At 44.0% G+C, this 24,617-nt stretch overlaps 1 protein-coding gene across 3 annotated transcripts in view; it reads right to left on the bottom strand.

Annotated features, from left to right (window-relative positions):
* Window positions 1–24,617, bottom strand: part of PAK5 (p21 (RAC1) activated kinase 5) — a 298,952-nt gene that overhangs the window by 17,133 nt on the left and 257,202 nt on the right. For all 3 annotated transcript variants that reach the window (XM_081833216.1, XM_081833215.1, XM_081833217.1), the window contains 3 exons: window positions 8,914–9,405; window positions 6,604–6,737; window positions 2,277–2,403 (listed from right to left, as the gene is read on the bottom strand). In XM_081833216.1, coding sequence (XP_081689342.1) covers window positions 2,277–2,403; window positions 6,604–6,737; window positions 8,914–9,405 — 753 coding nt within the window. The remainder of the gene's footprint in view (window positions 1–2,276; window positions 2,404–6,603; window positions 6,738–8,913; window positions 9,406–24,617) is intronic.

Raw genomic sequence — 24,617 nt, forward strand, 5'->3', positions numbered from 1 at the left:
CAGAGAAAGTCAATTATATGGTTTCACTTATTTGTGGAACATAAGGAATAGCATGGAGGACATTAGGAGAAGGAAGGGAAAAATGAAGGGGGGGCAATCAGAGGTAGAGATAAACTATGAGAGACTATGGACTCTGAGAAACAAACTGAGGGTTTTAGAGGGGAGGGGGGTGGGGGGATGGGTATTAAGGAGGGCACATACTGCATGGAGCACTGGGTTATACGAAAACAATGAATTGTGGATCACTACATCAAAAACTAATGATGTGGGGCGCCTGGGTGGCTCAGTTGGTTAAGCGACTGCCTTCGGCTCAGGTCATGATCCCAGGGTCCTGGGATCGAGTCCCACATCAGGCTCCCGGCTCAGCGGGGAGCCTGCTTCTCCCTCTGACCCTCTCCCCTCTCATGCTTTTTCTCTCCTGCTCACTCTCTAATAAATAAATAAATAAATAATCTTAAAAAAAAAAACTAATGATGTATTGTATGGTGACTAACATAACATAATAAAGTAAAATAAAAAAAAGATTCAAATTAAAAAAAAAGCAGAGGGTTCAAAAGTGTGCAGTGGAGCTTGCCTCTCTTGCAGCTCTGGGGAACCTTGCCACAGACACCATGGGAATAAGCCCAGGAGAGTCTGCTGGGAGATACGGGACACATGGCAAAGCACCGGGCAAATGAGTGAGGCCATCCATAGCAGGCTGACCACAAATGCAAGAGTGAGCTCGGCTGATGTCACATGAAGTGGAGATAAGCTGTTCCAGCAGAGGTCAGCCCAAATGCTGACTCACAGAACTGTGAGCAAATACATGGTTGTTGTTTTAAGCCACTAAGTGTTTGTTATGTAGCAAAAGCTGACTGATGTATCCTCTCATACCCACTTAAAAAAAAATTCAGCCAGAGTAATGGAAAAAACAGGACTTAAACTATCCATTAAAAATAATTCCAAGTTTACAAGTAAATATACAGGGAAAGATGGGGAGAATGGGAAATGCATTAAGGGTGATCTTTATTTTGTCCTTTATACTTTTCTGAATTTCCTGAATTTTCCACAATAGAATTGACAATCTCTTTAAAACAAAAGAAGAAAAGGCAAAGTGTTGGGGCAGTTTCTTCTAGCTGCCCTCTGATGGTTCCTGGGCAATTCTGCTGTGATGTGAACATTTTCCACATGGCTGAGGTTGCTGGGTTGTAAAAGACAGGTGTTTCAGTGGGACAGCTGGCTCCCTGCATGTCAGCACCATTACCTCTGGTGGGAGTTTCAGGGAGGTTAAAAGGGCCTAGATGGTAAAAAAATCTATGCTTCAAAACTCTTCCATCTAACTAAGACTGCCTTGAAATGCCAACTCATTCTTTCCTTGGCTACTGTAGTCTATATTCTTTTGTAACCTGGTGTGGCTGATGAGTTTCAGCAGAATCCCTTGAGCTGGCTGTGGACATGGGAAATGCAGCAATCTGGGCCTGGGTATAAGCTAGTGTGATGAATATCTTTTGTTTGCCTTTCCAGATCTATTCTCTTCCTCTCTGAGCCCTGGGACACCAACCTGTGTTGACTGCACTGATGGCTTCTGATTGGGTTCAGCCAATGGGAAGAACCAATAGGAGACTAGAAGGAAAGAATGGAGTGAGGCTTGGATATTGATTCTCCCAGCTCCCATCCTGCAGCTTCACTGTGGTCTGTCTTCCACTGAAGATCAGAGTCCTGCCAGGCATCCCTCTTCAGACAATAATTTCCATTTTCAGATTCCAGTAGCCAGTTCCCTGCCTCCCTTCCACTGACATGGGGCAGTAAGAGTGGCACTCCATTCTAGAATGCCACAGGAATCCTCATGTGCTCTTATGCCCACACCTTTATTAAACTCTCCTCGAGCTGTCCACTGGAGTTTGTCTTCTCTTTCCTGCAGGAACTCTGAGAGATACTGCAGACATGCACAACTCCACAGACAGGGTGGACAAAGCCCCAGAAAAGTCGTCTCTTCTCCTCCAACAAAAATAAGAACATGGAAGAAAAAGGAAAGAAATTTCCATAGTTTCTATTACTTCCTACACTTGTTGTTAAAGTGGAAAGTCATCCATCAAATTCAGATCACCAGATAATCCTGACAAATAAGATGACACAGAAGATGGTAATTTCCCTTTTGGTAAGCTTTCTGGGAAGGACAGTGGGTGACTTGTGACCAAGGAGACTTAAAATTATGAGAAAGGGTTCTTAGGAGGATAATGCCCATGACAAACAAAGTGGCAAGATAAACCATGGAGAGGCCAAACATGAAATCTTACCCGGCCATCACTTGTCAGGAGGATGGAGTCACTCTTTATGTCCCTGTGAATCACTCCTTGATTGTGAAGGTAGGAGAGAGCTCTTAGAACCGACAGACAAACAGTAGCTATCTGTTCTTCATTCATTCTGGAAAAGAAATAACATTTAAGGAGCAAAGACAGGTTTAAGAACATCTTTGAAATGATCAAAGAGGCAGCTCCCTTGGGGTCTAGTGAACAGTCCATGCTCTCCAGCCCATGTCTGGAAAATCTACAGGAAAGGATGAAGAAGTCTTGGGATATGAGTCCTAGATCCTAAGGGTTGGCACTGAGGATGACAGGGGCCCAATATAAAGCCAAAGCAAAGAGACCCCTATTTGCTGACTTTTGGGTCATTAATGCAAATGCACTTCCTTAGAATCTCGTGGGTAATTCCTTAGGTATTGATAAACCTCCAGGTTCCTACAGAGAGACGGCACTGAATAGAGCCAAGGTTCCAAGTATGCCTGATAGGTGACCTTGAGCAAGCCCTTTTAACTTCCTCAGGTTTCTTTTTTCCTCATCTTGGAAATGGGGACATCCACAATTCTCTTTAAGGCTGGACTTGGACAACACGGTCTTTGGATGTCTAACTTCCCCAGGATTAGCCCTGCCTCCAGGAGCTGGAGATTCCTGCTGCTCTAGGTCCTTCCATCAAGAAGGAAACTGGACTTAGTTACTAATAACTAAGTGTAATTGGATGATTCTTGAACAAACTGACCATAGGAATGAGAAAGGCAAGCATAGCTCTGGATATATACTCCCACATTTCATGGCTGCACCCTTCTGAAGAAGGGTTCTGGCTTCAGAGGAGACTGAGGTCAAGTGACCTGCCCAAGGTTACCCAGCTAAGAAAGTGACCAGATCATGATTACAACCCCACCTCTTTTTGAGTTCAGACCCACGCTTTTCCAATGTCCCCATTGTATCACTTTGCCATGGCAACTCATATGAATGGCTTTTCAGCCATGAAGAACCTCGGTGGGAAGAATTACTTGGCCATCAGTGCCCTTACAACAACCCACAGAGGCCTAACTCATCTGGGTATAAAACTTACTCCCTCTCACAGAGACAGTGTGAAACTCAAGCCAGACAGCGAATGTGAAAGAACTCTTAAAAGTCATGCCAACAGAGGAGACTGTCAGGAGAGACAGAGGGTGTAACTGACCAGAGCCCAAATTCAAGAACAGCCTTGGAAAAATCACCCGGGAGAACTCTTAGCTCAGCAGGACAAGGAAATGGATGGCCCAGAATCTGTATCAGTCTTGTTGATGCCAGCAAACCATGTCTGAGTAAAATTAGGATTCAAAGTAAAATCCAGGGAGGTGGCCAATTAGGAGAAAGTCGAGGGTATAAAGTGGATGGGTATCCCTTCTCTTCAAAGAGGCTTATTCCAGAAATGCCTTGGTCTCCTACTAAGGCAGGCAAGAAGAAAATGTTCTTGTCTGAGAGTGGAAATCTACAACTTCTGTGTTCTTAGTTTTGTGTGAGTGGGTTTTGTGTGAATGGGCTGGTCATTGTGCTGGATTGTGAAAACAATGGATGACAACTTCACATCTGCCCACAGCAGAGCCCTTGGAGGTTTAGAGCATCATCAGCAGGGATAAGCTCAAATATACCTTAAAAATAACTCAGGAGCAACAATCACCTTCTTTAATAAAACTCATTTTTCTAGGATTCCATGAGATTCCAGTTATTTGAAGCAGACATAAAGATTATTTACAGGTCAACAACAACAAAAGTTAATGGAATCTGAGCCCCCATCACTGACTGAAAAATCACCTTTAACTGGCCTATGTGACAAATACTACTGATTCTGAATTTAGTGGCTCTGAAATGTATAGGAACCACTGTAGAAAGACTGTGCTTTCCTACTTCTGCAGGGAGGAAGCCTGAATTGGGATAAAGATGCTCAGTTCTGGAATCAAATCCAAATTCAAATCCTGGCTCTGTTTTGTAGAGGAGTAGGTCACATGAGTTAATGTTTGAAGTGCTTGACACTTTCCTTTGCCTTCTAGAACTCTCTGTTCCTGGAAATCAGTAGGATGTAATTTAATAAGATGTTAGGTAGGGCTAAAAGTTTGGTATCCATAGGAAAAGCTGAGCACCTGGCTACCTTATGGTCAGTCTGGGTAGAGCTGGAGATTCTGCATTTCTAACAAGCTTCTAGGTGATGTTGATGCTGCTATTCCCCAGAACACACCTTGAGTAGCAAGGAGTTATTTTATTAATCAATCAATCATTCAGTAAAGCATTTATTGAATATCTACTATAGGAAACTCTCTGAATGATTCAAGAATTAAAATTTAAATTTAAGATTCAAAGGATTTCAAGTTCTAAATATTCAGTGTTCCTTGACATACAATTTCTCTCCACTCTGTGGAGCTCTCTGCCTTCAACAGGAAATTATTGACAAAACTGGATGGAGAGGATTAGAGAACACAGTGGATTCCAGAGAGGCTAGCTCTTAAGTGGATCCCACTGACACACAATAAAAACTAAAAAACAAAACAAAACAAAACCTTGACAAAGAGAGAGCTCCAGAGAGACATGTGTAGCTATCTGAAGCTCTCCAGGGCAGGAAAAAAAAAATCCTCTCCTCTGGATATATTTTTATTAATGGTTTTAGATGTAAGTCACCTTTGTCATAAGCTTAGGTTTCTTCAGTATATTTGTTTCTGTAAGTTAAGATGATCTTATGTGTTGTGTGGGGGGGTGTCCTATGGTTATACCAACAGGGATCTGCCATCTGAAATGTTGGTGATAAATGTTCAGTGTCTTCCCTTATGTTCTTTTGTTTTTAGATAGTCTACTGAGACTGAGAGCTGTAGGGGGTTAGGATTGAAACATCGCCCGATTTTAGGGAGAAACAGCAGAATATTCTATCCCTCACAGTGTTCCTCAATACCTTCTTGCTACCTTGCTTTCCCCTTATTGTTCACTTGGATTCACTTATGATTTAGGCACCATTTCAGTGATATCAGCTAACATGTAGTGCCTCTCCTTCTTGACAATCATCTCTTAGCCCTTTGGAGTTTTATTTACTACCAAGAGCAAATTTAAAGTTTCCCAAAGGTAACATGTTTTTTTTAAAAAAAAAAGTCTGTTCCTTAGAACCTTGCTTCTCTAAGGTGGTCTATGAACCAGGAACATTGGTGTTATCTGGGAGCATGTTAGAATAGAATATCATGGGCGCCTGGGTGGCTCAGATGGTTGAGCGTCTGCCTTCGGGTCAGGTCATGATCCCAGGGTCCTGGGATCGAGTCCCGCACTGGGCTCCCTTCTCCTTGGGAGCCTGCTTCTCCCTCTGCCTCTCTCTCTGTCTCTGTCTCTCATGAATAAATAAGTAAAATCTTTAAAAAAAAAAGAATAGAATATCATGCCCCTTCCTATTGAATCAGGTTCTGCATTTTACTAAGACCCACAGGTAATTTGTATGCATATTAAAATATGAAGAACACTGTCTTAGCACATACTTTGTCTCCCTTCAATGTCTTTTTCCTCCCACTTGCCTTCTTAGTAAACTCCTATGCATCTCTCAAAACTCATCTTGGTTATCACTTTATATTGGAAATCTTTATTTTCCCTGTTAGAGATACTCAGGTATTCTTCTTTGCTGCTTCTATATCTCCTTCTACTTCTGCACAGGTATTATATTTATTTCTAACCTGTGACATCCTTGAGGGAATATATTTCAGACTTTAATTGTTTGTATCTTTTGTGTCCCCGGCACTCAGGCAAGAGCCTGGCACATAAAAGGTGATCAATAAACAATTAAATGACCAAAACTGACACATCAGGGAAGCAAGAAGCAGAGGTAATAATAATTAACCATTGTTACCTGCAAGACTATTTAAAAACAGAATTGAAGAATTTCAATTACATAGGTTTCTTATTATAACATAAAACTCTGACTCATCTTCCACCTGTGTCTTCCTCACCCACCTACTCTTGGTGGTATTACCACAGTGCAATAGCATGGCAACTCAGAATAAAAATCAGTTTTAGAAAAATACATAGGAATGGGAAATCCTATTGTTTGGCACCAAAATTCCATTGTCATCAGCTTGCTGACTTAAAATCATTAGGTATTAATGAATTTCTGGAGGACAAGGAGAACGTTAACTGAATGAATGAATTATACATACATGATATTACAACAGGCAGTTAGGGAATATGAAGTCATAGTCCCTGACTTCAAAGGGCTTACAATTTATAAAGAGGTCATAAAAACGGTCATTGAGGCCTTACCCTGGAGAAGAAATAATAAGCACTTGGAATTATTTGTCTGGATAGTGAAGAGACATACCTGGTATGAGTGACAATGTCCGTCAAGGCACCGCCTTCTAGAAATTCCATGACCACCCAGAGCTCATCGCCGACAAGGTAGCTGTTGTACATGTCAACCACGTTGTCATGGTGGTAATCCCGCATTATCACAACCTGGGCAAATGGAAAGATGATTTTTGACCTGTGATGGTGAAATCTGGCTTTCTGTTCTCTTATGGCCCCAACTGTGCTGTGAGCAGAATTGATTAAGAAATATTGATTTTGGGGGGATTTATTCAGGAGTCTATTATAGACACAAAGTATTGAGGGTAGCTAGCAGCAATAAAAGGAATCAAGTTAGTCAGTTCGGAGAAAATGGCAGCGCAACCAGACACCGGGTTTGGAGATAGTAAGAGTGAAAACAGGCAGAACCCTGGCAAGGTTTATACTCACAAGAAGGAGTATTGTTGACTGTTTGGGTGGGGGGCAGGTAGGATATGATCAGATATCCCTAAGGGTCTCTGTTAGAATGCACTATCCATACTCTACCATTGTTTAACCTGGCAAAAGGTCACCAGCTCTAAATGGCAAATGATGAGTATGAAGTAAATGAAGTGAACAGTAGGAGTGGGGCTACATGAAGCTAACTTAACATCTTGGGAGGAGGTCTGGGTTGAGTGTGAGAGAGGTTTGGGCTGAATACAGAGGATAGGTCTTGAAAGTAAAGACAAATATGACTCAGGCATATACAAGGCTAACTTGAACTTACCGGAGAGAGCTTCCAAGAATTGCTGCCCCGTGGCTGCTTCTGGTGACATTTTCAGATTTAATGTTAATTAACAAATTACAAAGTTATCTACATTATATTGCCCTGCCTGTTCTGGCATTGTGATTTGGAAATAAGTTCCAGAAATTAGCATTGTAGAAGTGACAAGCTGAAGCCCACTCACCTGGGGCTCTCTCTGAGATGTGGAACACAGCGAGAAAATGAACACTCATGGGGGCTGGAGCCATGTGTGCCTTCTTGTGAGCCTCCATAGAAGAGGGACCCAAAGTCACACCTGATTGCATTTTTATAATGTCTGTTAGGAGATGTGAGTGGTGCATCCTTTGCTGGAGACTGACGTATTATCTAACATTGGAATCCTGACTTGCTATCTTTAAGACCTAAATTTTCCATCCACAAAAGCTCATTTCTCTTCCCTAAACTCTCATAAAATCAATAGATGACTATTACTTCAAAATATTTTATGTCCTTAGACATAGGTATTCGTATTTTTCCACCTATGTGCATTTTAGAACTTTAAAGTAATAAGTGTAAAAGGCAAATGAAGTGGAAAAATATGTGCAACACATAGAAAAGGGTTAATTCCTTAATATATCAAGAGCTCTCACTTATCAATAAGACGAATGCTACCATTCGTGTGTGCAAAGGACATATGGTTTAATAAAATAAAAATGGCCTAAAAACATATAAAAGTGTGCAAAGGACATATGGTTTAATAAAATAAAAATGGCCTAAAAACATATAAAAGTAACTTCACCCTCCCTAGTAATAATAGTGTTAATTAAAGCAGGAAGATTTATTCATGTCTATCAGATTAACAGAGGTAATTTGACAGTATCCAGTGCTAGTGAGGATGAAACAGGACCATCAGTGAGGGTCCTCATTGTTACAAACTTTCTGGAAGTCAATACTCTATATCACTTTCTCTAAGGAGAAAAAAATAAAGGAAATCCTGAGATATTAATGTAGGCTATTTCTTGGTTGTGAGATTATGGGACATTTTCTATATTTTCCATATTTTCCACAGGAAGAATTCATCATTGCTATAGTTAGGAACACATATCTTAAAGTTCCTAAAGAGTGAGAATCCATTGGTAAACTAACCTCTTTTGAGATTTAAAAAAAATGGCTACAAAGGGTATACATGGTACCACGACCATGTATATATACCCATGTAGATAGTGTAGCACAAGGCTTTGGAATCTGCTAGAATTCAAATCCCAGCTCTGCCATCAACCTGCTGTCTGTGACCCTGGGCTAGTCACTTCACCTGAGTCCAGATTTCCTCGTGGCCATGGCAATAACATCTTTATGTCTCACAGGTTGGTTGTGTGACTCAAGCCAGATCAGTGCTTAGCATGGGGGCTGATCTGCATGAGGCACCTTACAGAAGTAGCAGCCATACACACATAGATGAAGACCAGAAGGAAGGATTGTGGGAGCATGGTTTTTGTATTTATATTTTCAGTGCTTTCTGATGTCCTGAACTGTACAGGTAATATTTTTGAAATGGGAAGTAAACGTTACACAGGAGAGAAAGAGTGATCTGAACACACCATCTACCTCATTAAAAAGCAGTTCTCGCCTCTGTTGCTTTCGGAGGTCCATCTTCTTCACAGCGACTTGTTTCCCCGTGTGTTTCTCGGTGGCGATGCACACAATGCCGGTTGACCCTTCTCCGATTTTGATAAAGTTGTCCAGGTATTCCCTGGGGTCTCCTGGGCTGACTACCAGCTGCAGAGCAGCCCGAAACTGTTCGTGGGACACCCTGGAGGGCTGCTGGTCTGAAGAGGAACCCCAGCTGGGTGGGGGGTAGGTGCTGGATGAGATACTCAGGGAGCTCAGGTAAGAAGCCGTGGAGATGTACTGGGAACTGGTCTGCAGGGAGGGGTGGTGGTACAGGGTGGCTTTGTGGTACCCAGATGGGTACTGGTGGCTGCTTGAGGAATAGCCCACTTTGCTTTGACTTTGAGGTAGTTTGGCGGGGCCCCTGGGGTAGGTGTCAGACCCTGACAGTGGAGGGCTGAGGACCATCTGTGCTCGATCGTAATCCACCTGGGAAGACAGACACAGATGGAGAATATTCACATGCTAGATCTGAATGCCTCAGTGAGCCAAGCCACAGCTGGCCTGAATGAAGAGCACCGTGCACGATATGGTTGTGGGTGATGCTTACCTTGTGAGGTCCGAGGTTGCTCCTGCTTCTACCCTTTACCCTACGACCTCCCCATCCAGCTGTTTTCTTCCCCCTTTCCCTACTAAAATCCCCAGAAGCAGGGACGCCTGAGTGGCTCAGTCGGTTAAGTGGTTAAGCGTCGGCCTTCGGCTCAGGTCATGATCCCAGAGTCCTGGGATCAAGTCCTGTATTGGGCTCCTTGCTCAGCAGGGAGCTTGCTTCTCCCTCTGCCTGCCACCCCCCCTGCTTATGCCCTCTCTCTCTCTGAGAAATAAATAAAATCTTAAAAAAAACAAACAAACAAACCCAGAAGCAGACTATGAGACCTGAATTTAAATGCAGTGGTGGGAGGTGATTCCAGGAGAAGTGAGACAAGGAAAGGAAAAACCAATAAAGGGTGAGTCATTGAGTATGATGGTTAATTTTATGTGTTTACTTGGCTAGGCTATGGCATCTGGTTGTTTGGTCAAAAACTAGTCTAGATATTACTGTGAAGGTATTTTTTTTTAGATATGCTTAACATTTAAATCAGATTTTGAGCAAAGCAGATTGCCCTCCATAATGTGGGTACGCTGCATCCCATCAGTTAAAAGCTTTAAGTGAAAGGATTGATGTCATCCACAGAGGAGAGGCTCTCTCTGTGTACACAAACAGCCCCCGCCACAGGTTGTCTCTCTGGTGAACCCCAACATGCACAGCAAGTTACCAATCAAGCAACTGGAACCTAATACCGCCAGGTAACTCTGCGCCCTGGGAGAGTATATTAAACATGTACCTTGGAGCTGTCCCATCTGAGGGGCCAAGAGCTGGGGTATTTATGCACTAGCTCCCTTCAAAACACTGTTTAACATCTGCTTCCATGAATATTAATTTCCTGGCACTTCTGACTTGCCATGTCCTGGGCTGGTAGGCTCTAGTGGGAAGAGACAGCGCTTAGACCAGAATTTCTCAATCTTGGTACCATTGATTTTGGGGTCCAGATAACTCTCTGATGTGGGTGAATGTCCTGTGTGTTGCAGGATGTTCAGCAGCATCCCTGGACTCTACCCACTAGATGCCAGTAGCATCTACTAACTTCTGCCAGTTATGACCAAAAAGATTTCTTGAGATGTTGCCAAATGTCCCCAGAATATGGGCAAAATTGCTCTTGGCTGAGAACTACCACTTTAGACAAAGGAAAGCAGTGTTGGCAGATAGAAACAATAGGTGATTAAGGGATACAGTTGGGGCACCAACTGTACTCTTTGCTCCTAGGAAAGGGCCTTCTCCCACTCATGTGAACCACAGGGAGAGTTTTAGTTAAAATGTGCCTTATCCAAGGTGTTATTTGCTATTTAGACCTTATTTTCTTTTTTAGGAATAAAAGATCCCACCTGTCATTAAAGGATGTTAGTCTTCAGTGAGAAATTTCATGGGTAGAATGCTTTCCCCATGCTTTTGAACTCATATGCTAGAGGGGGCTATGTACTATCCACACACATAACCTAGCAGATATATGTAAAAGGGAAAATAGGCTCCCTGTCCTAAGCAGCTTTTCAGTGTGGACCATAAGGTAAACACATGCAATGTTCTCATCAAATAAGTAGAAATATAATTGAAAGTAGCCAACATTTGCAGGAGTGTGTGTGTGAAAGGAAATTTGGTCATCCCTCAAAAAGATTCTTGCAGAAAACATTCTACTCTAGTTATGAAGACTGGATTGAGGGAACTCAGTGGAGAATAGGGAGGGCAGACAGAGCAGGGATGGGGGGGAGTCAGTGAGAGGTTTATAGGACACTAGGTGTACATTCCAGTAATCACTCCCTGGGAGGGATCAGGAAGGACCTCTGACTAGCCCTGGAAAAACTGAGGTCATGTCTGGTAAATATACCACAGCATAACACATTCACCCCCTTGCCCAGGACAGAAGGCACTAATCAATCACTGCCCTCTTGTGTGATATTCTGATGACAACACAATGCTGTGTACACCAAAGATGTTCAAAAAAGATTTTTTGATTGGACTTCAGGCTCCTTCTTAACACAGTACCCTAGGAAGGCTCTACCTCTCTACTGCAGTGTACATGAAATGACGTGGACATGTCCCCATGCCCCATCCACCCCAAGGATCTAGATCTACTCTAATATGGTGGGTACTGGCCACATGTAGCTACTTAATTGAAATCAATAAAAAAATAAAATTAAAATAAAAAAATTCAGTTCCTCAGTCACATTAATCACATTTTAAGTATGTAGTAGCCACCACATTGGACAGCATAAACAACATTTCCACCATTGCAGAAAGTTCAATTGGGTGGTATCTTTCCAAATAAACCCATTGCTCCCATGCAGTACATTCATTAATTTATTTAGTCCACAAATTAATCCTTGAGCCACTATTATGTGCTAGGTACCATTTCAGGTGCCATGGGAAGGTCCAGCAATAATAAAAATGGATGGTATTTCTGCCCTCCTGGGGTTTACACATTCTAGAGAAGCAGACAGATAATAAACAAGAAAACCAATAAATGTATAGTATGCAGTCCAGTAGTAATAGAGATAGGAAGGGAAATAGAGGGAAGGGTTAAAATGAGTGAGGTGCCATCCTGGATGTGAAGGTCAAGGAAGGCATCTCTGAGAGTGTGCCATTGGAGGGATTAGGCGCAATGTCTATGTGGGGAGGGGTAGTCTGGGCAGAGGGCACAGTACCCACAGGGTCCTAGGCAAATATGGGCTTCACAAACAGCACAGAGGCTCTTTTGGTATGGAGGGGAGTCAGTTTGGAATGATGGCCAGAAAAGCAGCCAGAGGGATGATCATGTAGGTCATGGCAAGGGCACTGGCAGTCACTCCGAGTGAGGTGGGAACCACTGGAGTTTGCTGAGGAGAGAAGAGAGATATGAGCTTGATGTTGATCTCTGGATGCTGGAGGGGAAGAGACCTTTGTGGCAAAGGTGGAAACGGGGATGCCAAGTTAGCTTATTGTGGTCAATGTGAGTTGAGATTAGAAAGGGTGCTATAGTTGGGATAAGAAAAGCTGGGGCCCAGGGTAGGGTCTGAAGATAGAGCTGACATGATTTGCTGATGGATTGAATTAAAATGTGAAAGGAGAGAGTCAAAAGATTTTGGCCTGAGCAACAGGCCATTTAATGATATGAGGAGTAGAGGGGCAGGGGTAGGCTCGTGAAGTGTGGTAATCAGCCTCCATCCAAGATGGCACCTGAGGATCCTTGTGTAGTCCCCTCCTACACCATATCAGGCTCATCTGTGTGATCCAAAGAATACAGTGGAAGTGATAGCAAGTGCCTTCTGGGACCGAAAAAGATATTGTGGCTCCACTGCCCTCTCTCCTGGATCACTTGCTCTGACTCTCTCCTGCTGTCATGGCATAAGGACACTTAAGAATCTTACAGAGACGTTCAAGTCCAAGCCTCCTGCCAAGTCAGAAACTGAGGCTTTCCACCAACAGCCATATGAACCATCCTAGAAGTGATCATCTGGCCCAAGTCAAGCCTTCAGAGGACTAGCCCTGGCAGACATCTTGACTGCCACCTCTTGAGAGTCTCAAGGCCAGAATCATCCAGCTAGTTTAGTCACAGGAAACTGACCCAAAGAAACTGTGTGAGGTAATAAATGTTTATTATTATTTTAAATTGTTAAGTTTTGTGATAATTTGTTACATAGCAAGAGGTAACTATTGCATGGTAAAGCCAAGAATTCCGGCATGGCCGTGTCAAGTTTGGGAGAACTATCAAGCATTCATGCAGAAATGTTGCTGAGGTGACTGAGACATGCTTTGAGTCCAGGAAAGAGCAGAAACAGATGACCCACACTTGAGATTCATTGGTGAGAATCATGCCATTAGTCGGTATTAAAAGCCATGCTGTTGCACGTATAAGAGAAGGTCCAAGGACCCCAACACTCAGAGACCAGAAGCAGCAGAAGATGTTGCGTAAAGGAGCAGAGATGTGGCCAGTGATGTAGGAAACAGAGTAAGGGCCTAGGGGGTCCTGAAACCAAGGGAGGAAAACATTTCAAGAAGGAAGGAGTAATGAAGCAGGTCGGATGCCAGAGAGGAGTGAAGTAGGGTGGGGTATATTGCTCACTGGACCTGGCACCATGGTGGCCATCTAGAAGGCGGCAGGTGTCCCAAGCTCCTGCCCCATCACAGCATGAGCAAATGTCTATTCCATGAGTCTGGCCACAAGAGCTGCACACAGTGGGCTCCTTAACATTGTTACTGTGGCACCATTCTCACGTCTGCCCTGTTCATTGGCTCCCAGGTGACAGCGCAGCCCTTGCCAGTCTTGAGAACACCATCATCTACTCAGGTGAGTTCACCACTCAGACAGCCTTGCGCCAACCAGCAGGAACCAGCAGGAACCAGGACACTGCGAAGCCAGGGCCCTGTCCTGGTTGTACAGCAAGAGAACACATGCTTTTGAGGGACATACGTAGGGTTCAATTCTGACCCTGATGACTTTGTCAACTCACTGAGCCTCTCTGAGCCTCAGGTTCCTTATCTGTAAAGTGGGAATCATAAATACCTCCCTCACAGGGCTTTTAGGAGGCTAAACTGTGGCAACCTAGAGCAACCTGGTGTCTAAGAAAACAGGCTCTTGGTTTCAAAAACCTCGTCGGCCATTTACCAGTTGTGTGACATCAGGCAAGTTATTCCAACTCCTGTGCTTCGGTTTTCTCGCCCGTAAAATGGGAGTTATAACAATAATAACTACTTCTTTAGGTCATCGTGAGCTCTAAAGGACTGAACACACATCAAAAGATTTGCATAGCGACTGGCCAATACATTCTAGGTATTGGTATCGTTATGGAAAGTCCTTAGCAGAGTGGGAATGTCAGAGAAAAATAAAGAGTAAAAAACACAAAAAACCAACCAGCTGGCATTTATTGAAGATAACGTACCAGTAGCATATGTATTCCTATACACTAATCCTCAAAACAATCAGAAAAGGTGCTTTTAATTATAATATATTGAGCACTGCATTGTAATTAAGATGCTGTATTTGAAACCACACTGATGTTTTGCTAAGCCCCTGGATCTGGACAACACACAGGGAAAACGGGGGTGTTTATGTGAGGTGCGGAGGGGGAAGAAAATGTCAGTGTAAATTAAACAACTGGGTTCTTCCCTTAAATTAAGTTTGAGATTAGCCAGGCCCAGGCTAATTACAAGGCCAGCGTGTGAGGCAAGTGGGGTGCATGACTTTTCCTTTTGAAAGTATTGTCCTGGGAGCTATCACATGGCAGCATCCCCCGGTCTTCTGTGGAGGATTTGCTCCTGTACTTTAAGCGAAATTGAATTCATTCCCCACAAGCATGTATAACTGATCTCTGAAGATATATTAAAAATAAGAAAGCTGTATCCAGGAGGAATTGCAAGCACCGCTCCACACTGCATCGGGCCACTTTTCTTCTTTATCGACTGTCAGCAGCATTATCAGAGTCTACTCCTGGCAGCCAGCGAGTGGCATAAAGAAGAGGAGCCTTGTCTGCGTGAATGGGACCATTTCCAGTCAGAGAGGGAAGGCTGAGTTTTTCACTGGGAGCTAAGCGTCTTGGAAATTAGGTCTTCGAGACAAAACCATGCTATTGTTTTTCATGGCGGCTGGTAAGAGGCATAGACTCAAAAAAAAGTGATGGATGAGGAGCAACCACTCTCACAAGAGACCATTTTTGGAACCAAACTCGAGGTGTACTTATGGAAGGAGAACTGACTGCCCCCAGTGAGAGAACATGCGGTCCTCCCTCCGGGCTTCCATCCGTTCAAGGAGAAGATGGCAGACAAATAGCTGACTTTGGGAAGGAGAAGGGCATGAGTGACCCTGTTCAGGGCCACCATGTTGGCTTACTTATAGCCCTCAGTTGGGTCTTAATGACTCAACTGTGGGTTCCATGATGGTATTTCTAGCTTGCATATTTGTGGCACCCTCATTCTTTCTCTTAGAGTCAAGAAGGGGGCAATTTATCCCATTTTATTGTTGATAAAATGGAAGCTCAGGGAGGTGAAACTGCCCCTTTCTGCAATCCAAGGCAAATGGCCCCATGCCCCCAAGAGGATTGCATAATGCAGTTCTTCTGCTCAAGTCAGTCTTGCACTCTCAGGGAGAGTGTCTAGATGTCCTAGGTGCTAGGCACACTGGCATCACAGTCCTGCTTTCTTGCCTGCCTTGGCATTTCTACCACCAGCTGTCACCTCCCCAGTCTGTATAATCAAGGCTGGGGCACTCACTCCTGGAGAAAATGCAGGAGCATGTCACTGGGAGCCAAAGTAGGGCCCCTTCCATTAACCAACTGCTCTGTTAGGAGTCTATCCTTGTAGGAGTGATACATATGAATGTTAATGATATTTGACATTCGCTGAGTGTTTTCCATGTGCCTGGGACTCTTCTCAGCACTTTATACATGTGAATGCATTTAAATCTCAAGTTACATAATGAGACAGGCCTCATAATTGTTCCATTTTACAGACAAGGAGACTGAGGCACAGAGAGTTTAAATGGCTCATGCAAAGGTCCCAGAGCTATTAAGAAGCAGAGTTGGGGGCACCTGGGTGGCTCAGTCGTTAAGCATCTGCCTTCGGCTCAGGTCATGATCCCAGGGTCCTGGGATCGAGTCCCACATCGGGCTCCCTGCTCTGCGGGAAGCCTGCTTCTCCCTCTCCCACTCCCGCTGCTTGTGTTCCTGCTCTCGCTATGTCTCTCTCTGTCAAAAAAATAAATAAAATCTTAAAAAAAAAAAAAGAAGCAGAGTTGGGATTAAATCCAGATAACGTCACTTTCGAACTTGGGCCTTTGGTATGTTCTCAGAGATATCCTTCAATGATAAGAAGGTAGACATGGTCAGGACAGAGGTGGGCATGGTGTGGAAAGACAACTACAGAGCAAAAGCCTGGTTAGTGTTTCCTTGGGAGCTCAGATGTCTGGGCAGCTGGGAGCAAGAAGCAAGAAATGCAAGGGCCACAATATGATGAACGATAATGCCTGGCTGGGAGGGGAGGGGTGGTGGTGAAAGAAAATTAAGTTGTTTTGTTTGAACAGTCTTGCTTTAGAGAAATCAGCTCCAAATACACAACAAAGAAATAACCATCACGGCAAAATGAGCTGATCATCTATGTACAGAATTCATCACTTTCATTTTTGCATTGGCCAGACCAAAACTTTGTGTTCAGATATAATAATGCCCTTTCTTCCACTAAGAAGCAAGCAAGCCCAAGCTTTCTTCTATAAGAAGGCTTCTTGGCCCTCTTACATGGCTCTTAAACTGTTATAATTACTTCATTGTCCTACCCTAAATCATCTTTCCTATGATATCCTATATTTGGAAGGGGTTGAAAAAAATCTGATGATTTTGTCCATATATATTGTTTTGCACAGACACGTGCATGTTCGTGCACGTAAGCAAGACTTTCAAAGGAGGAAAGCTTGACCTGTGTGATTTTTTTACAACCTGACTTACAAATATATTCTAGAAAAAAAAAAAAAGGAGTACATTTGAAGTATAGTATCTTGAGAGGGATGTAGGGTTTAATCGTTTAGCGAAACCACAATGCAGTGGAGTTGGCCCAGCGAGAGGTACAGGTATTTAACGAGCAAATCCAATGTACCTCCCACCACCCGCACCATTTCCAAAAGGTCTATGTTTGTAGTTTACCTTTGAGGACCTTATTGCAAAGGCATGGGACAGGACTGGGAGCAGGGGTAGGAAAGCCACTACGCAGGAGGGAAAACAATAAAGAAACACCAGAAAGGCATTCTTCCCACCCCTCCCAAGAGAATGGCTGGGGGATTTTGTGAAAGAGTAACTTCACAGAAATGAGACCAGGGTCTACAGACTTTTCAGGGGATTTCCATATGGCAAGATGTAAGCAGGGAAGACTAGATCCTTTTGCAGATTATCCCCCAGCCTGCCAAACTGCATAGCGGCAGTTCTAGAGGACAACTAACAGTCCCTGAAAATCAAATACATTCTGAAAAGGGATTCTCCCCACAGAAATCTTTAAAAATACTAAAAGAATATCTAAACAGTCTTGGTTTCCCTTCCTCTTTGAAACGGTTAATCACATATATTCATGGTTTAGTTTCCATTTTAGTTGCCTTTTAGCATACCATACAAATGAATTTTTAAAGGAATGTGCTTTTTCATGTCTCGATTCAAACCCAATCAAAAAATAAGGGCACAAAACAAACAAAAGGCTATATTATCTGGGAATAAATAATCCAGGGCTAACAACTCAGCTGGACTACCCTTCCACAATGGGCACAAAGCCTCCGAGGATAGGGTCAGACACGGGCTTGTGATGTATCAAAATTATAAATAATTATAGCAATGAATTCATTTAATCAATCAATTTCACCAGTGGTACGCTGGGGTGGACAGGGCATAAAACTCCACACAGCTATCAATTGCTCCAATTACAGCTGGCTGTCAGCCAGAATTCCCCTGATCCATGTTCGTTAAGTGCACATTAATCTGAATTTGGCAGTGTAATCAAGGACCTAACTGAACTGTGAAATTGAATTCTGCAGTAGAACATCATTTGACCATTTTATGCCAAGGCTGGGGGAAAAAAAAAAAAGGTTTGGTGGGGGGAGGGCGAGAGAAAGAAAAGGAAAAAAAAAAATCCTGCTGCAGCATCTCTTTGTCACTGTGGCCTTCCGTACCAGTGACAGGGAGGCTGTGGCTAGATCATGCTGGACTGGGGCGCGGGGGGTGAGTGTGTGTCTGTGCCCAAAGAATGGGGGCCGCAGAATGCTGGGTGAAAGATGTAGAGTCTCTCTTTCCAGTCCCCACAGAGCTACAAGGGATGGGAGGCGGCTGGTCGCAGTTGCTTGAGCGTGATGCTCCAATACACCTTTTCGGAGTACAATAAAGCAGTGACTGCTCAGCTCAAAAAGAAAAAAGCCAGGCTGGGTGTTGTTCACTGTACATAAATCAACTGTGGGATAAAAGTGAATCACAGGCCTCTATTATCTGAGCAGGGAGAGGACATCTTAAATTGTCCTTGCTTAACTCGAAGGGAAAGATATGAGGACCAGCCTCAGCTTTGGGAAAGGAAAATGACTGCCTGTAGGAATTCCAGAGAGAATCTGTAACTAGCTTTCTCTGCAGGGACATTTTAGAGGCTGGCAATTAGGGGAAAGGGATTTATTCAATCCTGTGACTTGAATATTGTATTTACTCTCCTGTGTCCCTCTGGTTGTGTCTTGCTCTGCCAATTCTCCCTGCCTGCCGTGGGCAGGAATGCCCCTGATGGGGGCCGTTCCCCACCTGCCCTCAGGTGGGGGCAGCTTGCTGCATCCTAGTAAAACAACAGCTGCTGTTCCTGCTGGAGGCAAGGCTTCGACGAGTGCCCAGCCACGGTCAGTTTCCTCCGAATTACTTATTTTCATTTACAAAACAGAGTGGCCCTATTTCATAGATGACAAAGGGACACAGCCCACACTATGAGCTGCCATTCAATTTTGGTTCAGAGAGGCAAACCCATGCTATCACTGCCAAGGAACAGTGGTCATGAGCAGGACCTCCGGGCACCTAAAGAGTCAAGGTGTCTATTCAAGGTTCTAATGCAGAGGACTTGGGAAGTAGGTTAAGTTCTGGATAGTAAGACACTTGCTGGATTTCCAAATTGCACGCAGCAGAGAGCCATTCACCATATTTCGTGTTTTGCAAGGAAATCTCCCAAACCCTGACAGGGGCTTCCTAGTTAGGCACGTAGGAACTTTTACCTTGTGATGTGAAGTTAGGAGAGCCGTGCGTTTCTTTGCCTTACAGAATATATAGCAAATGGACGCTGAGAGAGTTTGGACAAGTGGCTTATGATCTGTACAAGTAGGCAAAGCCTAGTTAAAGAAATGAATGTCTGCGCTCACTCAGCAGGCTCAAGCATACAGGTCTCTTCCTCCACCTCTGGACTGGTATATCCAATTAACCCCCCACAGTTGCTGCTCCCAACTCAAAGAATGCATCTTCTGTTCAAGAGCAGATTACTCTGACCTGAGATCTGCCATTCCCTGCAGCTGTGGGGGTGGGAGAGGCAGGTAGCTGTACCTCTGGGGACCAGCTCCCTGCTGCGGAATATGGTTCAAGTAGGTCAGGGCCTCCAAGACAGCCGGGACAGATATTGCCAGGTCAGATTAATTTCATTTTAACTTGGTAATGGAAAACTCACTCATAATGACCAAAACACAATATACTTTGAACCACAGGAATATTCACGGGAAGATTTGTCCCGTGACAAAGGACATGTAAAGCCTCCATCAGAAGGGACAGATGTTCGAGATGTTCTGAATCACCTCTTTGGATGTTTTATGAATCTTAATGAATATCCTATCAGTGCCTATATGTAAAGAAAAAAAAAATCAAAATAATACCCATTGTCATATTAAGCAATTAGCACCTCTCCCTCCCTCCTTCCCTCTCTCTCTCCCCCAGACCTCTGATTTTTGTTGCAGCCCATAAGATTTCACAAGCATTGCCATTTTGTTACCCATTGGGCCCTACAGGATCTCTGACAGTGTTCGGCTGGGGTAAGGAGCTGCAGTTTTGTTCCTGAACCTCAGCTGAATCTGGGTGTGCAAGTGCCACAAAGAACAGTGAGTCATTCAGTTATTGGCACAGGAAGACTAAGCACACTGCCTCCACTGCTTTTTCCTTCCAGGGAAAGCGAAGTAACAGCTAAGCAGTGAAAAACCATTGCACTGGTGACCCCAGAAGAAAGATCTGGGGAATCGTGCCAGTTTTTCTTACACTCTTTGTCATCACTCAGGACCCTTTGTCACTGTGTCACCTCTTTGGGCTGTCCTGGGATGCAGCACTTGTCATTTTGCTGCCTGGGACACAGGAGATGGTGGGGGTAACATAGATGGGTTGGTTGGCAAGAACCATCATCCTAACGACAGATGTAGAGTTATGGACGACGCTTCTTGCTTGAATGCTGCTAGATATTCTGCTCTCTCTTAACATTTGACCTCTGTGGGAAGTCTGAGAATTTCATGCCCATTCTAGAGGGTAGAGTAAGCAGTAGGGTGGTGGGACTGGGGTCTTCAGGCTAGCTCAGTCACTCAGGCGTGGCAGGGTTTGAGGAAGTCACACGGCCACTCTGGCCTTGTGTGACCCGGATCTCTGAGGTGAGGACGGCAGAACTTATTAGTCTACACAGAATGGCTGTGAGGGCAAAGTCACATGGGACTTGTTCCCATATTTTGAGAATATGTAAAAGGTTACACAGAGAGGATGTTTCTATGGCTGGCGTTAGCAGACGTGGTGACATGTTTTCCAACCAGAAACATGCCGGGGAAGAGGGGCTAACACTGAGTGCCCACCGTGTGAGAACTCCTTTACATTTCCTCATCTTTTTTCATCTGTAGAAGAAGGTCAAAGTAGTTATGGAAACACTCTACTTTACAGAGGAAGGAACTGAGGCACACACAATATCATACAGCCAGTAAATGTGTGAATCCAGGGAACAGGATTCTAGAACTTGTGCCCTTAATGTCTTCTGTAATGGGTGAGAACATCTGGATTGTCATTCATAAAACAGAATGAGACCATCACTCAAGGTAGAGTAAGCGCATATGAGAGTCTCAGGGATCTTTACTCTCAATACCTCCTTCTGGCCCGTGGCCCCAGCTTTTTCCCCACAAATCACAGTCTGCGTGAGGCTAAGGAGCTTCTCGGAGGATCCCACCCTACCAAGAACTGAGAGAATCAAGTACATTCCCCGTGTGCCCCCAATCCATCTGTGACTCATCACGCATTCCTCACCAGTAAGGTGAGGGCTGCCTGAGGCATGAACATCTGGGCCCCAAGACCTCAGACCCATTTTTCTGCTCCTCAGTTTTCTTCCGGGGAAATAGGAATGTTTGGAAATATATAGACTCTGGAGTCAGATGGACCTAATTTTGGATCCTGACTCAGCTGTTTGCCTTCATATCCTTGGGAAGTCCGTAAAGAGTTAGCCTCTGAGTCTTAGCTTTCTCACTGTAAAAAGGAGATAATCTTGAAGTCTTCCAGAATTGCCATGACGGCTAAATTGGGTAGTGTTTGCAAAATGCTTAGCTCGGTGCCTGGAACATGGTAACCCCCAGCTTCACATCATAACTGTCACCTGTCCACATGCTACACATACAGATTCATGTGAGACTATGTGTATTCATAATTAGGCTACTGTAATTATTAACATAGTTAACCCTCACACAAGGTGATTTATCCCCATTTTACAGATGGAGAAGCAGAGTTAAGCAATTTACTCACCCAGTTATTAGTGGTTTATCTCTTGGGAGTTTAAGCCAGGCAGTTTATCTCTAGGACCCAGGCAGTTTATCTCTAGGACCTACACCCTTGAATGCCCCAAAGCACTTGACAAATGGTTAGCTCTGGAACAGTGATTCTCAACTGGGGCTGACTTTGCTCCCTGCTTCCCCATAGGTCATTTGATGGTGTCTGGAAATATTTTGGATGTTACAGGAAGGGACGCTATTGGCACTTAGTGGTAGAAGCCAGGGATGCTGCTCACCATCCTCCAGTGCACAGGACGGCCCCCCACAACTATTAGGCCCAGCACGTCCACAGTATCCAGGCCGAGAAACCCCGCTATTGAGTGGGACAGGACCACGCACCCCAAGGGAACTTCATGGCTGCAGGTATTTAAAGGAGCTTGTAAGAAGGCAAGTGCAAGGCTTGGTGCCTGCAGAAGCTATTCCTGGGCCACTGGGGATGTGTCCAATATCTGGCGAAGGGTTTGAGCCCAGAGAGCCGGATCCCAGCTCGGCTATGAGCTCTGCTGACTGACCGGGCTGTCTCTGAGCCCCTCAGAGCCCCCAGACTCCTTAGAGGCACAAAGCAGGCAAGAATTCCTGCCTTCCAGGACTGTGAGGCTCAACAAGGCAACAAGAGTGTCTGGCACACAGCAAGTGCTTAGTGAGCTGGCAGAACTGTGATTACACGGAGGGGCTTCCCAGCGGCTGGAGCCAGAGCAGGGCATGGATTGCTGGGTCAGCACCAACACACGTGAGCTGGAGGCTGCCTGCTCCCTGAAGAGCACAGGAATGAGCAAAATCAGATGCCTGGTGACACTGTCTCTAGCCAGTTTCCCTCCCTGTAAAGCAGACTTGTCTGCAGGGGACGGTGGAAAGCATTCACTCTCCACATCAGGCTGTTTTTGGAGTTGTGTGGTGTGGATGGATTTTGGTTGGCTTTATTTGTTGCGCAAGGTTTTATCTGCCCAGCCCCAGCCCCAAACTTTCAGAAGTAGGGAGATAGATGCCATACCTACAGATTTATAACATCCTTGATTCCTGTCATGTCAACAGGAAAATTAGGTAGATAATGCTGGAGGAGTTTTTTCTGTGGGTTAAGAGTAGTTTTTCTCCGTTAGGCCAAAATATAAAACTGGTGTCTGTCTGTCTCTTTTTCACATACACACATCCCTCCCTCCTTATTTTTGCTCTGTCTGGAGACCCACACAAATTTCATGCTTTCTCTTATTATTTGAAACATGAACATTACCCACCAGCCTCTAGGACTTTCCATGAGGCAAAGCCAAATTATCTGAGTCGTGATCTCTATTTCTTCCCTCAGCAGGAAATCCAAATGTGATTGGTAGATTTTTTAAGAGTACATTTCTAAAGTCACAGGCACCTAAGTCTTTTTAGAGAGATGTTATATTTTTAATCAAGTAAACATTTTAATTACCAACATGCCTCCCACCTCCTACCCTCCCACTAACCCTGCTTGTGATTTTTCTCATGGGTCTCCTGTGAAATGGAACAGCAGCCCTTGATTATAAGGGCTGAAAACTCTTGGTAGACATTCCCAAGGGTAAGTATGTTAATTTTTTTTCTGAGCCACAATAGCTTTCTGCATTGTTTCTGGGTTTAACAAAACCAGATTTCAGAGCAGGTCTGCTTTGCCTTATATTTGGAAGTCTGTAGGAAGAGAGATCTAGCTAGGAATGAAGAAATCTATCCCCTCCCTCCATCCTCTTCCTATTCTTCTACTTAGCCTAGAGTTCTGGTGGCCACTGGGGCTTCTCCCGGGTTTTACTGGCAAATGCAATTGAGCCCCTTAAATAACGTATGCCCACATAAAGGGAAAAATACTGGACTAGGAGAAACATCAGACCTGAATTTTGTCCTTGTTTTGCAACCAACTAACTATGAAACCTTAAGTGTGCTATGTGACTTTCTGGCCTTAGTTTCTCCTTCTGTGAGATGAGTGTGCAGGGATTGCTGGGGGGTTATATTAAATCCCAAATGCCTCTAGGGATTAGGCTAATGGGAAAAATGAATGAAGTGGGTTGGGCAGGGCCGGTCCCCTCTAATGGGGAGACTTTGTCTCCAGCCAATTCCATTTCCAATGCTAGGTGAAAATGTGGGCCCAGGGATATCAGATCATGCCTTTTTTTTTTTTTCAAGAGAAGCCTAAAACCCAGAAGTTGAAGATTCTAAGTGAAATATCTTGATTTTTCAGAAGTTGGTAATGACTATTTGGTGGAGGCACCAGGTCAATGGGCCAAATATGGCCCCAGGGCTAAAACATTATTGCCTCTGGACAGAACTTTCTCTATGATCTTGACCCAAACAGCTTCCTTCCGTAAGTATTCAAATATATCACACACACAAAAAATCATATTTGACCCTAAATAGCCAAAGCAATCCTGATAAAGAAGAACAAAGCTTCCTAATTCCAAACTATATTATAGAACTATAGTGATCAAAATAGTATGGTACTGGCAAAAAAAAGCAGACTCAGAGATCAATAGAACACATTAGAGACCAGAAATAAACCTACATATACATAGTCAATCAATTTTTGACAAAGGAGCCATGAATACACAAATGCAGAAAGGTCAGTCTTTTCAATATACGGTGCTGTGAAAATTGGACAGGCACGTGTAAAAGAATGAAACTGGACCCCTGTCTTACACCACATACAAAAATTAACTCAAAATGCATTGAAGACTTGAATGTAAGCCCTGAAACTATACAATTCCTAGAAGAAAAATAGGAGGTAAGTTCCTTGGCATTGGTCTTGGCAATGATTTTTCGTCTTCGACACCAAAAGGCAACAATAGCAAAAGTAAACAAGTGGGA

Source organism: Leptonychotes weddellii, chromosome 10 (genome assembly GCF_054177405.1).
Source record: "Leptonychotes weddellii isolate Sample4059 chromosome 10, ASM5417740v2, whole genome shotgun sequence".
Lineage (NCBI taxonomy): Eukaryota > Metazoa > Chordata > Mammalia > Carnivora > Phocidae > Leptonychotes > Leptonychotes weddellii.